General features: G+C 41.6%; 1 protein-coding gene across 5 annotated transcripts in view; it reads right to left on the reverse strand.

The window, feature by feature from the left end:
- Positions 1-54: 54 nt before the first annotated feature.
- The window catches only part of LOC108233468 (rho-associated protein kinase 2-like), a 37,034-nt gene continuing 21,045 nt past the window's right edge, over positions 55-16,043 (reverse strand). For 2 of the 5 annotated variants that reach the window (XM_037981532.1, XM_037981534.1), the window contains 21 exons: positions 15,534-15,616; positions 13,513-13,759; positions 12,661-12,767; positions 12,374-12,533; positions 11,667-11,827; positions 10,959-11,143; positions 10,675-10,744; positions 10,364-10,467; positions 9,260-9,446; positions 7,277-7,370; positions 6,920-7,014; positions 6,466-6,654; positions 5,193-5,355; positions 4,828-5,043; positions 4,174-4,241; positions 3,982-4,070; positions 2,930-3,008; positions 2,584-2,848; positions 2,208-2,478; positions 1,483-1,588; positions 55-686 (listed from right to left, as the gene is read on the reverse strand). In XM_037981532.1, the coding sequence (XP_037837460.1) occupies positions 1,501-1,588; positions 2,208-2,478; positions 2,584-2,848; positions 2,930-3,008; positions 3,982-4,070; positions 4,174-4,241; positions 4,828-5,043; positions 5,193-5,355; positions 6,466-6,654; positions 6,920-7,014; positions 7,277-7,370; positions 9,260-9,446; positions 10,364-10,467; positions 10,675-10,744; positions 10,959-11,143; positions 11,667-11,827; positions 12,374-12,533; positions 12,661-12,767; positions 13,513-13,759; positions 15,534-15,616 (2,921 nt within the window). In that variant the 3' untranslated portion in view covers positions 55-686; positions 1,483-1,500. Of the gene's footprint in view, positions 687-1,482; positions 1,589-1,765; positions 1,857-2,207; positions 2,479-2,583; positions 2,849-2,929; positions 3,009-3,981; positions 4,071-4,173; positions 4,242-4,827; positions 5,044-5,192; positions 5,356-6,465; positions 6,655-6,919; positions 7,015-7,276; positions 7,371-9,259; positions 9,447-10,363; positions 10,468-10,674; positions 10,745-10,958; positions 11,144-11,666; positions 11,828-12,373; positions 12,534-12,660; positions 12,768-13,512; positions 13,760-15,533; positions 15,617-16,043 lie in introns of all 5 variants that reach the window. The other 3 variants (XR_005234508.1, XM_037981533.1, XM_017411971.3) reach the window with 3 other exon arrangements.

Raw genomic sequence — 16,043 nt, forward strand, 5'->3', positions numbered from 1 at the left:
TTATCCTCAAACAGGACTATGGAGGCTTTAAAGTCAACACAATGTTACACAAACTCATTTTCCACACGTTTTAATGTTTCTCCCACAGAAAATACTGAATATTAGATTTCAAAAATAATCAAATCTTGTATAACTTTTCTTTTGAACGGCAGGAAGAAAATACATTTCACATTATTCAGTAATGTTGTGATGGATATATTTAGTGTAATAAAACAAGTTCAGGTGATAAAGGCTCAAAATGAGTTAAAAACAGTATTCATACATTTACAGGACACTTGTTTGCTGCTTAATGTGCCTCTTCTGTAAGCATAAAAATAAAACAATCATGTACTATCAGCTGTACTTTGAGTGACAATACACAAATTCCTTTCTTCTATTTACACACATGCCCAAAATTGAAAAAACAAACCTAATTGAGTTCAAAGATTCTTTTAAAATGAGGCAGTTTCAATATGAAGACTGTGTCGGTCACCTTCTTGTTTTAAAAAAAAAAAACCCCACTAAAAACAGTCCCAGTTTTCATGACAACAGTCTGAGTGTTTCAGTCCGTGGTGTTTCTGCTTCTATTTATTTATTTATTTATTTATGTTTGTCAGTCCTACTTCTGTGAGCAAGTATCATGCGTAGGCAACTGCTTCCAGACGAGAATCATTAATCCACACGAATGAAAATCCTGCCGGGGTTAACTGTGAAGAGAGAGAGGGAAACAAACAGAGAGGATGTGAAAACCTGGGATACGACCAACGGGGTGGCAGGAATTCAAAGGCACGCCCACACAAAATCCACACATATTAAACAGGGACGCTTCTCTGTATGCATCCACACACGGCGGCACTAAAGATGCAGAAAAGGGAAGGAAAAAACGCACGAACGAGCTCCGGCTGCGTGTTTGCAATTTTACTGCTTTGTGGTTTTTTGTCACAGCAGATATTGGCTGTTTAAATGGAACAAAATCTACATAAATGTGATCGGAACATCCAAACTTGCAGCTCAAGACGGCCCTGGAACTTCCTAATAGTACAGGTTTCATTCTCGCCCACTGGAGTCAGCTCTGCCTGTCTGTTAGCAAAATATGTCCTGAACCACTGGACGGATTTTAATGAAACTCTCTGTAAGTAATTATTGGATGAACATCTGCAAACTGATTAACTTTTGGAATCAACGCAATTAAAGATGGACACCAGAGCTAATTAACCCTTAACACAAAAAGGGCTATAAAGGGCTATAAATCTGATGAGGTAGTAGCTGAGCATCATCCCGAGCACTACACATTGGACGCTATTTTTGCTTAAAACTTTAGGATTAACTGTTAGTTGCAGCCCTGTTGGTGTGTTAGCAAAATATCTCATCTCCCAGTGGGTGATATGCATTCCTTCAAGGTATGCTAGGCCTTTAATTGTTTAAGGAACCAGATAGAAACATGCTTCAGGTGACACTAACACCTCCAAACGTCACACAGATCTCATGCAGAGGTCGAGTTACCCTCTCCTCCTCCTTCTTTCAGAAGAACATATCATTATTATCATCACCATCATCATCATCATCATCCAACGACCAACTCCAGTCTTTCAGGCCAAAGTCAAGCACCCTGAAACAACGAGGTTCAAAGGAATAATGTAAAGATCCGTTAGGGTGATTCATGCCACGGTCACCAGGAGGCAGCATAGAGCAGAGACGGGCCACAACAAGCCGCCCGTCATGAGCAGAGGGTTAGTCGGCACAGCGATGCAGCAGGAGGAGCGCCTCACCGAGCTCTGCTACTTACAGTCTCCAAGCGTGAAAGAGTTTAGAAATGTGGGGTCAGAGGTGAGGAGGTCAGGGGTCAGTGGAGGATGATACGGAGCATGGGGCCAGAGCTGGAGGATGAAAGGCAGTTAGGGTGGGGCTGAGGCTACAGAGCGTCTCGACAGACACTCAATATAAGACAGACACAGTTAGTTGCTCCTCTGTTAGGTGTCTGAAAGGTGAGACGCCATGTTGGAGATTTAATGATTCAGGAAGGCTGCTTAAAGCCAGACATTATGTCCGAAGTGCAAGTTTAGGCTTATTTTTATCAACAAGAAAAAGGTTTTATTGAGTCATGCTACTTTTTTTACACCGCAGGATTGAGGGCATGATTTATCTAGTTTTAATAAAAACAGATGATTCTAAGATAAATAAGCTTACAATTTTCAGACAAGATCTAAATATTTTCCTGGTTTCCTCACCTGGACTTTTCTGATGTCTGATGTCTGGTGGACTGGACCTTGATGGCGCCGCGATGGGCCGACAGGCGAGGAGAGTTCCTGGGTGACGGCTGCGGGGAGATCTTCGAGACCGAGCGCGACTCCTGAGGGCAGGTGAGCGCTGCAGAGGGAGGACTCCGCGCAGGGTGTTTCCTCGGGATGCGTTTGATGAGGTGACCGATCCAGCGCTGCTGCTCCTCCACAGAGTTGGTCAGCAGCAGCAGGTGTTTGGCGCTGGACACGTCGTAGTTCACTGAGGAAGATGGAGGAGAGTTTGATTAGAATAAACCTGTGATTTTGACTGAACAAAATAAATGTCAGTTTTAAAACAACTGAGGACATTTATGAGAAGACTTACCCCAGCAGGGCTCGATTTTTTCTTCCTTTTTGTCGACGTGCTCTTTGTGGCACTTGGCGTGGCAGCGGCGGCACTCGAATGCCGGCGGAGGCTTGAAGACGTTCCACAGCGGCCGGGTGCAGGCGTCACAGGTGGAGGGGAAGTGGTACAGGGTGGGGATGAACTCATGGCCCTTGTAGTTGATGAAATTCGGACGCTCATAAGGCGCCGGTTCGATGGCGGCTTCCTGATTGCGTTTACTCTCGCCTTCGTTGGCATACAAGATCTGGTTGAAGACAGAAAAAGGTGAAAATGTAGGATGCGTGATCGCTACTGAATGTATAAATATAACAGAGCAGATCAAAACCTGAAATATTCTTGAAATTTCTTCAGCGTCTGCTCGGTACACATCAGTCTGAGTGACGGGTCGAACATGAAACAGCTTACTGAAAAAAGGAACAAAAGACGGACAGTTAAATCATCACTGATAACAAATGTATTCTAATAAATTACAATATTCTGTTTAAAATCCACTAAAAGACAAAAAGTTGTACAAAATGCATATTTTAAATTACTTAGAACATCATTTTATCACCCCTTTCCAAAAGGTTAGCAACATGATTAAATATAAACATAAAATAAAAAACTCTTAGTTTGTTTTGTTCTAAAGAAAAATGAAGTAAAGGTTTGCCATAAATTAATGCTTCAAAATGCAAAAACTGAAAAGAAAGTCATCGTTTCTAGTAGATAATTTAAATAAAAAATTCATCAAAGTCAGAATCAATAAACTTTGCATTAAAGGTGATATTATTAAACTGACATATTGATAATTAAAACTGACCTTTTCATTAAAAAGGAAGTTAATTGGACATTCAACCAAAAAACAAAACAAGACAAAACAAAAAGCCGTATCGCCAAAATATTCCATAGAACGGCTGTTTGTCTTAGATCAGCTGACAGATGCAGCAGACCTTTTTTTGATTATTTTAATACATCCAGGTAATAACTATGACTTGTGGGGTCATGTCAGTTCAGTTCATTGAGGCTCAGGACGGATTGTGTTCATATTACCAAACGTCTGAGAATAAAGGAGCCCAGATCGCCCCCGAAGGTGGTTCAGGTGAAGATGTTTTCGTTGCACATCGAGGCCGTTCGTGCCTATATTTAGCGCTATCTGAGTGAACTTCGATAGCTCAGGATGGACTTTAGCTCCAGGTCTGAATGAGGTCAAAATCGTGGATCACAGAACAGGAATTCAAACTGCTTTTGTATGAGCTTAACCGCAACGTTGACGAGTTTTTGTTCTTTGTTTGTGTCGAGTTCTAATTCTGGAGAACATATTTTCTCATATTCTCATATTTCTCTCCTTTTACTTCTGTCGTGGTTGTTATTTAGCACACGCTGCTTTTAGTAACTCACTCGATGTCCAGGGTCATGAAAGGGGTGGCCTGCTCTCGGTCCTGCTTGTTGTCGTAAAACAGTATTTTCTTGCTGCTTACAACCACGTACTGTGAAGGAAATGGAAATGGGTCAAAACAGTTAAAGGTGGATGTAACCCGGCTGATTACTTCAAAAACATCTCCAGATACAAGAAATGGTGGCGGTAATTACTTTTCTGTCCCAGCCGAACCGCTTGGTGTTCTTGGTAGGAAGTGAAATCCAACCTTCCAGTCTGGAGTCTAGAACAGACGGGAAAAAAAAGAACAAAAAACAAGATGTTAACATAAAAAGGGAGGACAGCATTTAAATCATCTGAGTCACTTCATAGAACACCGTGACATTTTCAAGCATTTGTGGCATTTTCTGTAAGCGTGCACTCGTCACTCAGAGGGTAAACGCTTCTTCGCTAAAACAAAAGGAGGAAAGACAGGAAATCCCGCTTCCAGACTTTAACACAAAGCAAAAATCTGCAACAGAGGCACTGGCAGCAATTAAAAGGAATCTTCGGCACAAAACTTGGAAGGCATTTTAGTATAGGAGAAACTACATTTCAGGATTCAAACTTCAGTCTCCCCGCAATAGAGATGAAGTTTCAGCAGAGCTTATCAGTGAATATTAGCATGTCATGTTAGCAGCGAAAAGGATTAAAGTGCAGCAGAGACAAAGTCAACAGAGTAAAGAGATTAGCTGCATGACTGCAGAGCAGAAGCGCTGTTTGGGTTATTTTCTTTCCAAACAAATCTTAATGGGTAAATGCTAAAAAACAACAACAACATGTTTTAAATTCCATGTCAATCTCAAGTTTCAAGCGCCGTGCAGGGTCACCTCCAGGTTCAGGCTCGGGGGACTGTTTGCAGGTGAGAGCCAGGGGCCCCGGGCCCCGCTCCTCAGACTCGTCAGGTTCTTCTTCGTCCTCAGAGTCAGAGTCAAAGAGCGCGCGGGCCGAGCGGAGGTCGGGCCGCGTGTCGACGCACACGGATTTGTGCGTGCGCTGGTAGGTGAAGGACATTGATTCTGAGGTGCGAGAGTGAGTAATGCGCACTACACGGGACCCACGAGGAGAGGTGAAACGAAGGGAGGGAAAACAGGAAGCAAAGAGTAAAGAGTGGGGAAGGAATATAAGAAATGCATGCAGAAGTGTCTTTAAGCATTTCCGAACACATGGAGGAGCCTAAAGAGCAGCAGCTGACCTGGGAATCCGTCAGCCAGCTCCGTATCGTTGCCGCTGCTGATGGAGTCCAGAGAGTGAACGCTGAGGGAGGTGAGCTGACACCGGAGCCGCTCGATGTCGCTGTCTTTACTGTCCACGGCCATCTGAAGCTCCTGCCGTAGCTGGCCCTCCTCTGCTACCAACTGAAAAACACATTTCAGAGACGCTCAGTACTTTTACCTTGGTTTATTTTAAACTGAAGATACAAACTTTACCATCTGTACATTATATTATGCATGGGCATCTTGCAACCTGTGAGCCACATCCAGCCCAATCCAAATCCAAAATTCCTGCTTTTATTTTGAAAATAGCTTTGGCAGTGCCTTTAGTTTGAAGGCGAATATACTTGCAGCGTCAAGAGGGTCTTCACTGGGAAGTTAAAATGCAATAAAAATGCAAAGAATTATACAGAAAGTCAAGTTTTTAACATGAATTTCTGAGTATTTATATAAGAATGTCAGTGGCAAAGCAGTGAGCTTAGTGTGTGTGGAACAAAAAAGGATTGTATGGATTGTAAATTAACTCAGCACCAGACTAAACACAGAAATACGAGGCAGCCACACATCAGAGGCTTGTCTGCCCAAACTGTAAAAAGCAACAAGGCCTTTTTACCAAGATTTACACATCAAGGAATGAAGCTGTCAGGACTAGTTTTGTGATATCTCGCAAAACAGCAAGAAGACACAAAGCTGTTCTCTGTGTTTTGAGGACTTTGCTGCATTAATGTACCCTAAAATAAAAGAGGAGACTTCTTCAAAGGGGAAAAGGCTGCAAATTCATATCCACAGCCTTCCTCACTGACAAACACCTGCAGCTGTCCTTCACGTGTCTCATACCTCAGGTGTGCAACATGACTTCAGAACAGTGGCTCATACACCCCACAAATATAGGTTTCTTTCACAGGTTTTTAGAAAAAAAAAAAAAAAGTCCCTGTGGTCTTTTGTAAAAAAAAAAAAAAAAAAAAAAAAAAAGTTGCTCATCCCTGCATTTTATTAACATAATAATGTGCATTTTTCCCCTTTCACTGCCAAACACGATGCCTCTTACCTAAACAAAGTTTGATCTCAATTTTTGACTCCAACTTGTATTACTGCCAACAAACTTCGTAACATTTATTTGTCAGAATCTCAGCTATGCAGCAAGAATTTATGCAGGAAAAAGTCCTGCTTTCTCCGAGAGTGTCAACCTATCAGACGTTTTCCGGTAACAAGTCTATTCTCTGTGTGTATTTTTGGCGTTGTGGGTGCACTGACCGCCTGCAGTTCATTCATGTCCTTCTGGAGTTTGATGATGGTGCTGTTAAATTTCTGCCTCTCTGTTTTCAGCTCCAGCTGCAGCTTCCTGTTCTCCTTCTCCTTCTTGTGCACCTCGGTGTCGGTGCCTCGATGGCCGACCCGCACAGACTCTCTCTTGTTCATCACCTCGGCAAGCTTGTTCACAGCCTGAGAGAGAAACAGCACAAAAAAAGAAAAAAAAACAACGCTTCTTTTATGGTAAATATAAACTCGGTAAATAGAGAAGAGAAGCCTGCAGAAATCAATGCTGCAGCGAGAATAAACATTTTATACATGCTTTTAGATGTCCAGAGTTCAATAAAAAGCCCGCAGCAGAACATTATTCTTCACCATAAATGTTGAAGCTTAAGTGTTGTCTGTGAAAGTAAGGAAATGTATTCCAGGATGTTCAGATCTGTTTATGTGTGCACACCTGAGTCTTTAGTGTTCTTTCATATTGCAGCTGCTTTTCAAATGAAACTTTCACAATATCGAGCTGCTTCTCGTCCTCCTCGGCCTTCAGGAGTTCTGCAAAAACGTCAGACATCAACATTAAAATAATAGCACAAAACATTTTTCAGGTTTTCTAGAAGTAATTCAAAATTTATGAAGTCAACTTGAAGGCATATTCAAAAAAAACAATCTGTGGCTACGTTTGATGAGCTCTCTCTTCATGCTTCATGTGGACATCCAGGACAGCTTTCGAACACATTTTCCAGGGATCAAATGAATTGTCGCCTCTGAGGAAATTGGTTCTCTCCGGAGCTCATTAATCCTGAATGACACTCACCTTGCTGCAGTCCTTTCAGCTTGTTGTTCAGCTCTTCCTTCTCGCTGGCCAGGTTGGCTACGTCCACTGTGAGAGTGCGGTTGGACTCTTCCAGCTGTGAGGAGAGACAGGGGGACACGTGTCAGTCATGGATGTATTAACTAGCAAAAAAAAAAAAAAATTAAACAATAAAAAAAAAAAGACCATTTGTTTGAGTGTTTACAGAACAGAAGTGATGCTGTTTTACAGGAGGAAGAGACGAGTAGAATTAAAGAATTATCTTCATTCTTAAAGACTTCCTGTACTGCTCGTCACTGAAGCTGAATCTGACATTCTAATTTAGTTTTTTATTTTTATTTTTTTTTAACGTAGCCATCTGCTGAGGGTAATTAATTAAAGGCACTCAGTGGAATTTTTCACAGTAAGGAGTTCTACAGAGTAAAGTCTTAATGAACATTAGTCCAAGTTATTTGCAAAATTTTCTTTTTCTTGGTGTCAGCTCTTGGCTTTTCAACTGACTGATAATTGTCTGTAGTTAATTATAAAGAAATACAGAATTTGATATATCAGATATAAACTACTCAGAGGCTTTAAACTAACAAGTTGACAATAAAAAATCCTTGAGTGTTTAAATTGTTATTTTCGCAGATTTCACTGAGTTATTGACCCCTGATCAAGTTGGCATGATGGTTATGATTAGTGATGGTTCATGTACTTTGGTTCATGTACTTTGGTCGTGTAGGGTCAAAGGTCACAGACATCCAGCTAAAGTTTCTTGGCTCTTATGCACTGACACTTTTGCCATACTTTATGATTTTGTTTTGTCATAATATATTAAGATAAGTGATTCTCTGTCAGAGTTTGCTTCAAGTCATGAATCATCTTTGCTAGGAAGGGTTGATCCTTTGATGGGAGCTCCATTTGCACTCAAATTTGAAAGGAGAACAGCGCTGGAAACTTTTTTATTTTATTTTATATGTATAGCTGGCATCCATCCATGCATGCATTTCCCATTGGTAATCCATGGAGGCAGCTGGTCCTGGAGGAAAACCCAGACTTCCTTGTCCTCAGCGACACTCTTCAGCTACACCTAAGGGGTCCCAAGGCGTCCCCGAGGCCATACAAAATACATTCCAAGTTCTGGATCTGTCCCAGGGTCTCCTTCCCCAAAAACCTCCACAAACAGGTTCCCAGGAACCATCCTAATCAGACGTGTGTACCACCTCAGCTGTTTTCTTTTGACGTGGAGCAGCAGCAGCTCTACTCAGAGCTTCCCCCAGATTACACATCTCTGCAGAATCACCACATTATCCGGTAGAAATGTTTGAGTACCCCTGTGACTCAGAAGGCTATGTAGTCTGTTTGTCTCCCATGACAAACTGGCCTCAGGAATGGAGTCAGACTGAGAGGGATTTGAAGATCTTGTTGAGGAAAGGGAACCGACAGGATACCTTCCCCAGATTAGGGAAACCAGGACGCCCTCCTGTAGCTGGAAGGAGTTTGCTGGTGAGTATCTGGTGGTTCAGCCTTTGCTGCTGGGGCTCAACTGGGCCAACCCCCCCCCCCAAAATAAAAAGAACCTGCGTTGAGAGGCGTCAGATCAGGTGCAATGCAAGCCAGGCGGATGGGGCCCTAGGGTGATTCCTGGCAACTTAAACTGGGTCTAGGTACTTGGCATCAACTTTAATGTCTATATGTTCTGCATATGATGCAGTTGGTCTTTGTATTTGTGTTTGTTAGCTAACCATTCAGAGGAACTAAATAAAATTACAGAATGAGTCACAATCACTTTTATAATTAGCACTGGTATCTGCCAAATTAGGAGACATTACTGCCAGTTTACCAATGTAAACAGAATTTTTTCATGTTTAACCAGGTAAAAATGAACTATGACTACTACAGTGTTTAATGCTAATTCCTTTTTTAAATAGAAATTAGCATAAAAACTAAACTAAAACATAACAACTAAACGTCTTGAACTGAATCCATGTGACGTGATCTCACCGAGCTGATGGTGGCGTCCTTCTCACTGAGGTCCTGTTTGTGTCTCGCCACCATGTCTTTGGTCTCCAGCTCCATCATGGCCTTCTCCTTCTCCAGAAGGGAGTACTGCTTCTCGTTGACCGATAGGGACAGCCGCAACGAATCCGCTTTGGTCAAACTGCTTTCCAGCTTGGCTACCAGAGATTCCCTGCGCGGGGAGAGAAAGAACGGATTGTTATTTTCTTATAAAACTGCTGGAGCTGCACAAGTCTTTGAACGGCACTGAATTATGGTCATCAATATGCCAGCTAGAAACCCTCAGCCTGCAGTGAGGCATTAATAAGTCAGTGACATTTTTGTCATTGAGAGACTTTCCAAGTGAGGGTGGAACTGAGCCAACTTTTTCCAACAATAAACATTTGTGCATCAGGGACATCTGCTAATTTGGATTCACTTTAGTAAATTGTGTTCCAAGTCCTGCAACAAGAAGACATAACAGCAATTTGGAAGTCTGTTACATTTTCAAAAGCCCAGAAAATTGAAACTGCTGTCGTTTTATACTTTAAGTAACTGCAACTAAACTGGAGCTATAGTTATTCTTGGGCATGCTAATTACTATGTATTTTCTTATGTCTCTTGATGGATTAAATGTTTTTTACTTAATGGACTAGCATCCTTGAAGGAATGCATATCGACCGCAGTGCTTTAGACTAAGATCATCTTATGTTGAGAAATGACAGAGTTGTAGAACCTTGGAAAAAACAAAAAAACACGTTTAATTTTATGCGATATAGCAAGACATTCCAAGTATGTGTTGTTAATGACTGTCAGCTACTACCACATCAAATTTTACGTCAATATCTGTAAAATGAACTGAATTATAGACATTATTGTGTTTTCTCAGGTCAGTTGTCTGTGGTGGCCAGCCTTAATTGGGCCGGCTCCAAAAGTTAATTAGCTGTAGATGCACATCCAGTGATTACTTTCTGAAAGTTTGATTAAAATTCCCCCCCCATGGTTCATGAGATATTTCGGTAACAGACCCACACCCACACACTGACACAGGCAAAAACAATCGCCCGTCTTTGCTTTTAGGCGGTGGGTGATAAATATACGGGCAGTTACCTTTCCTCGTTGTATTCTGCCACTTGCCGCTGCAGCTCTTTGACCAGCTTATTCTTCTCATCACAATCCTCCTTCAGCTCATGAATCTGTGTCTTATAAAGGGTCTTAAAGAAAATAAAAATAACATTTATAATCACTCATTAGTAACTGAATATGCACAAGTTGATTTAAAAGTGACTTTTGAGGAGATGATGCAGATCTGTGAGATATTTTGCTGGGCCGATCGTTAATGTCAGCTGTGGTAGACTTTTAAATATTTGGCCGTCACTGCTGTTTGACAGAAACACATAGAAAAAAAAAAAAAGAGTTACTGTGAAATACTGCTCTGCCTCCAGCTGGTCCTTCAGTTCCTTCAGCTGGCCATCAGCCTCCTGCTTTTCCCTGAAACAGAACCAGAAATCTGTCAGTCATCGCTGAAGGCCAACTGAGCACCAAAGCCAAAGCAGCCAATATATATATATATATATATATATATATATATATATATATATATATATATATATATATATATTGACAGTTAAGAAGCGTTGCTGCTCAGTTTTGGGATGAACACAGTGCTTAATTTGTACATGTTTTTGTTTTGTTTTTGTCTGACCTGCGCAGCTCCTGGTTATGTTTCTCCAGGCTCTGCTTCATGTCCAGCAGCTGGTTGAGTTCCTGCTTGAGCTGCTTCTCCGAGGTGCTGAGCACAGACACCTGCTGTTTCTGCATCTTCAGTTCGCTCTGGCTCAAACTGCGCTTGTGGATCTCGTCATCCAGACGGAGCGAGAGGTTCTTCACCTGCACACACACATGCACCCGTAACGGTCTGTGAGATAGTTAGCATTACAGAGAACAACCTAAACTGTAGAAGAACAAGTTCTTATTTCCTAAAACTTTTGCAGCCAATAAAATTCTTTCTAAAAAATCTAATTCCTATCACAGAATCATATGGGCGTCATTTTATGCACATATATTCTGTGTCAAAACCATTAAACACATTCACGTGCTTTGTGATTTATATAAAGATTTTGACAGTTTATATTTTCTTTACTAATTAAACACCTAGCATTAAAGGAATGCACATCTCACGCCAGAGGCAGGTTATGCTGAGGAGGTTCAATATCAGTAAATTTGATTAAGTTATAGCCATTTTTGTTTTGCCTAAAGTCAACTAGGCAATCCGTTGTAGACGTACATCCAGTAATTACTTTCTGAGAGTTTAATCGGACCAGCAGTTCATGAGATATTGTGCTAACATGGCAAACAAACACACCCACACAGGAAATAACATTATTATTATTATTATTTGGCCTTCGGGCACCTCTTGAGAAAGTTTCTCCTTCTGCGCCTGCAGCTCGTTCAGGCGGTGTTGTGCCTGCTTGTAGTCACAGTCCAGCATGGAGTGCTCCTTCTCCAGCTGCAGCAGCTTTGCCTCCACCTGCAGCTTCAAGTTGTGCTCCTCCTGCAGGGTGCTCTCCACCTCTGACCCAAAGGAAAACAACAAGGAAACAAATAAACACCAGAACAACCAAAAACATTCTGCATGGAGCAGAAAATTTAGGAAACAGTGAAGTGCCCAAAAGCTTCCGTCACAATATTAAACAACACAAATGGTCTTTTTTTTTAATTGCAAAAATGCACTGTAAATGCTGATCGACTCTGAAGAAGCTGCTGAAGAACCTGAAACTGAGTTAAAGCTAAAAGGAGCAAAACAACAGCTAAAAGGAGAACATTTTAGATACAAGTTAAAAGTAGTAACATTCTAGCAAAAAGCTAAGCCTTGCAAAATGCTAGGTAAACTTAGCAAAATGCTCAAAACACTAGCCAAAAGGTATAGCTAGCCAAATAATAGCTAAAAGGTAAAAGTAGCAAAATGTTAGCTAAAAGAAACAGGATAACTATAGTGGGAATTCTGATTCAGCATCCACACAACTACAACATTGATTAGCAGTTCTTTGAGCTGATCAGAGTAAAATCTGGTTTTAAGCTACTGTTTTTAAATGTTTATTTTTTGTTCTTGTTGCTCACCTTTCAAGGCTGCAGATTTTGCCTCCTCGATGGACTGATAGATTGTGTTTTTGTCTGCAAGCTTTGCTTTAGTGGCCTTGTGCTCTGCCTCCTCTTGCTCCAGACTCTGCTGGAGGGACTTCAGCTTGAATGTCAGGTCAATCTCTTGGTTGCTTTTTTCCTGCAGTCAAAAAAAAAAACCCAAAAGAACCCTACCATTACTCCTTTTATATCACGCCTCTTCTATCATGAAATTAGGACTATTTCAAATTCTGCACTCATATTTATGTTTTAAAGATTAGAAAAACCTTTTCAAGATCGTTTAGTTTTCCCTGGAGCTCCTTCTTTTCGGTTTGGACCTTGGAAAGAGCAGATTTCCCCTCCTTCAGCTCTTCTTGCAGGCCAGAAATTTGTCCTAATGTGGAGGAAATTAAATAATGGAAATAAATAATTACCGACAAATCGTTGAATGATTTGTAATATCAGGCTGAATGTGATGCAACTGCCTCGAGACAAACAAGCTGTAAATTAAATGTTTTCTGCTAAACTCCTTATTTTTAGACATTACATAATGCCCCAGCTCACGTTTGGCCTCCAATATGCAAAAACACACCACACTTCATGTTTGTTTTTCTTTTTCCCTGCATCCACTCACAAGGAGACTTTGACCAGAGGAAGAAAACACGATGGGGCATCAGAGCAAACAGGTAACACTTTGTTTCAATACGTTTCACCCCCTCAGACCTCAGTGGATGGCCTCTCCGCGTGGACAGAGCACATTTAAGCTTTAAAACGGAGTCTCGCAAGAAGTGCTGGCCCTTGCTTGGATTTTACTGCCTCTTGCTTCACTCTCAGCCTGTTTCCACGTATGATCACATATTTCCCAAGGCCGAGTCCAAAACTTGATTCAGTTCTTCTAACACCCTGTTCTGCCTCAAACTCCAAGTTGTGTAACGTCTTTTTTCCCTGTAATTTAGATGTTTACTGCAGTGGTTTTTAAGGAATTCACAAAGATCAGTCTTATTGGCCATCTCAGCCTTTTTTTAAATTGCCTTTCAAGTTGACTAAGATATAACAATTTTCCACATTTCTTTTTGAGACTGTTTGGTTCATTTCAATGCTTACTAGTGTCAAAGCCTAACTGAGATGCCATGTCTCACCCTGCAGGTCTGTAATCATTTCTGTCCCAAAGTTTCGGTCCATTCTCGCCTCCTCCAGCTCGGCCTGCAGCCCCCTCAGCTGCTTCTCCTGATCCATCTTGCTGTTTTCCAGCTGGCTGTATTTTTCCTGCGCCTCCCTGAGGCTGACCTCGAGGCTCTGGGCCTGTTTCTGCGCCTCGGCCTGACATTTCTTCAGCCGCGCCGCCACTTCCTCCTCGTTCTGAAGCATGGAGTTGGCCTCCTCGAGCTACAAACAATAAGACAACACATGGTCAAACCTTTTTTCCCCTGAGGGCAACACTTGTTTAATGCCGATTTGAGAACGTAATGAAGACATTTTGGCTTTGTAGCTGTAAATCACAAAACAAGCACAAGATGACTATTTTCATAAAGTACAAGTTTAAAGAAAAAACATGTCTTCAATAACTTAAGCAAGATTATTTTACTTTGAATATAAAATATCATTCCAGAAAGGAGGATACAAAAAATGTCACTGCTTTTAAACCTTTTTTTTGCTCCCTCTGAGTGAGGGTGAGTCTCTGCCTTGAACTCCCCCTGGAACTTGACCCGGATGGAGCTTTCCACCTTTTTCCGACTGAGGAGTTCAAGCACCTGCGTCTTTTGCTCACAAGTGGTGGCAGGATGGAGCAGGAGATGGATCGACGTAGATGGATCAGTAATGAGGGCATACCTCCAGTTAGCTGTGGTGAAAATGGAGCTGAGCTAAAAGGAAAAGCTTGTGATTAACCGGTCCCTCTATGTTCCATCTCTCACCTGTGGTCAAGAGGTATGGATCATGACCGAAAGAATGAGATCCCGGATACAAGCGGTTGAAATGGGATTCTGGGTGAGGAGCTCAGTCATCCGGGAGGAGCTTGGATTAGAGCCGAAGCTCCTCCGCATCAAAAAGAGTCAGCCGGGGTAGTTCGGGCATCAGATTAGGATGGCTCTTGGACGCCTGGCAGACCCAGAATTTACTGGAGGCATTATGTATCCTCTGGTCTGGGACACATTAGGATCCCCCAGGAGGAGCTGGAGAGAGGCATGTCTGCAGATGCCTCCTGGGCTTGTTGCCTCTGAGACCCGACCACAGATAAGCGTCAGAAAACAAACGATGGATGGACAGAAGTGTCTCTTCCATCTTGTTTCGTGGGGATTTTCGTATATTATTCCTTGAAAAGCATCAAGTTTTGAAATTCCAGGTCTGTTTTGCCTTTGCTGCTATTTGGAGGTCTATACATAGATTATTTTTTTTATGATTTAAGGCTGACGAAGGCAAAGCCTCAGGCCTCAGACTCTTCTGGTAGTTCACCAGATCATAACTCTACTCTCAGAAATGCCATTTATTTCCCTAATTATTCGTATTTAACTGAACTTCTTCTTCCCTCTGAAAGTGAAATGTTTGCTCATATCTGAAGACTAATAGCTTCCATCTTTTTCCTCATACCTTTGCTTAGGTGGTGTTTTGATTTGCCTTTCTGGAAACCACACAAGCAGATTTCTAGGAGAGATAACTTGCTGTTTGTTTTTACACCTCAACTTGTCCTCCATCGCTCCAGTTAGCGGTCATCGCTTACCTTCTTAACAACCAGAATAAGCATCAACTTGTTTATCTTTTTGTAGCAGCACACAGGAGCACATGGCTGCCGATCATTAGGACGCCTTTTCAGGGTTCTGAGCTCTCACATTATCTTGAAATTTCCATCACCTTCCCCTTCCTAATGTTGACTGCGAGACCTTAAAAGCTAGTTGGTCTGTGACTCTGGGAAAAACTAATTAATTGCTTGAACATGCATGGTGCCTCGGTCCTTCTTTCACTCTGAACATTTTCAGCATGAAAAGAAAGAAAATGTTTCTTTAATCTGGCTTAAAATACTAAAAAGAAATGAGTCATCCCTGACTTCAGAGGTTCTGCAAATCAAACTATCCATGGTAACAGCAGGTTTGATGTCAGGAGCTCACACTCTTGACTGACACCGAACACAAAGCCACTTTGTGACATTCACCAGCTCTCTCCTCACCTGTTTCTGAAGCTGCATGTTCTTCTCATTAGAGTGCTGGTTTTTCTTTTTCAGATCCTCTAACTGGTCCCTCAGGTTGTTCACTGATGAGCAAACACAGAGTCATAAGGGGAGTTAATGTTGCGTTTGACACAGCATGTTCAACAAACCCCCGTAAACTGGGGCAGAATGCAGCAGTTATGTCTGGATTAATATTCTCTTCTCAGTGAACAAAAGGAACTTGAACCTTCGCCTACAAAAACACCATGGGATCCTGGTCGTTAAGACAACCCAGAAGATTGTTGCTATTGAGAATGTCTGCCTTATCTCTTGGTTCGGATAACAAACGCTCTCAGTCTGCACACTCGCGAAAAGAAAGAAAGAAAGAGAGAAAATCAAAAAGTTTTAAAGCCTCTTCGATATAATAAGACTCATGAATTTAGATGTGATAAAAAATAAATGTTATACTAGTTTCCTTTGTGTTTTATAAGTTTTCAAAATGCAAATCATGATGATATTTTGCTTTTCATA

Source organism: Kryptolebias marmoratus, linkage group LG19, assembly GCF_001649575.2.
Source record: "Kryptolebias marmoratus isolate JLee-2015 linkage group LG19, ASM164957v2, whole genome shotgun sequence".
Classification (NCBI taxonomy): Eukaryota; Metazoa; Chordata; class Actinopteri; order Cyprinodontiformes; family Rivulidae; genus Kryptolebias; species Kryptolebias marmoratus.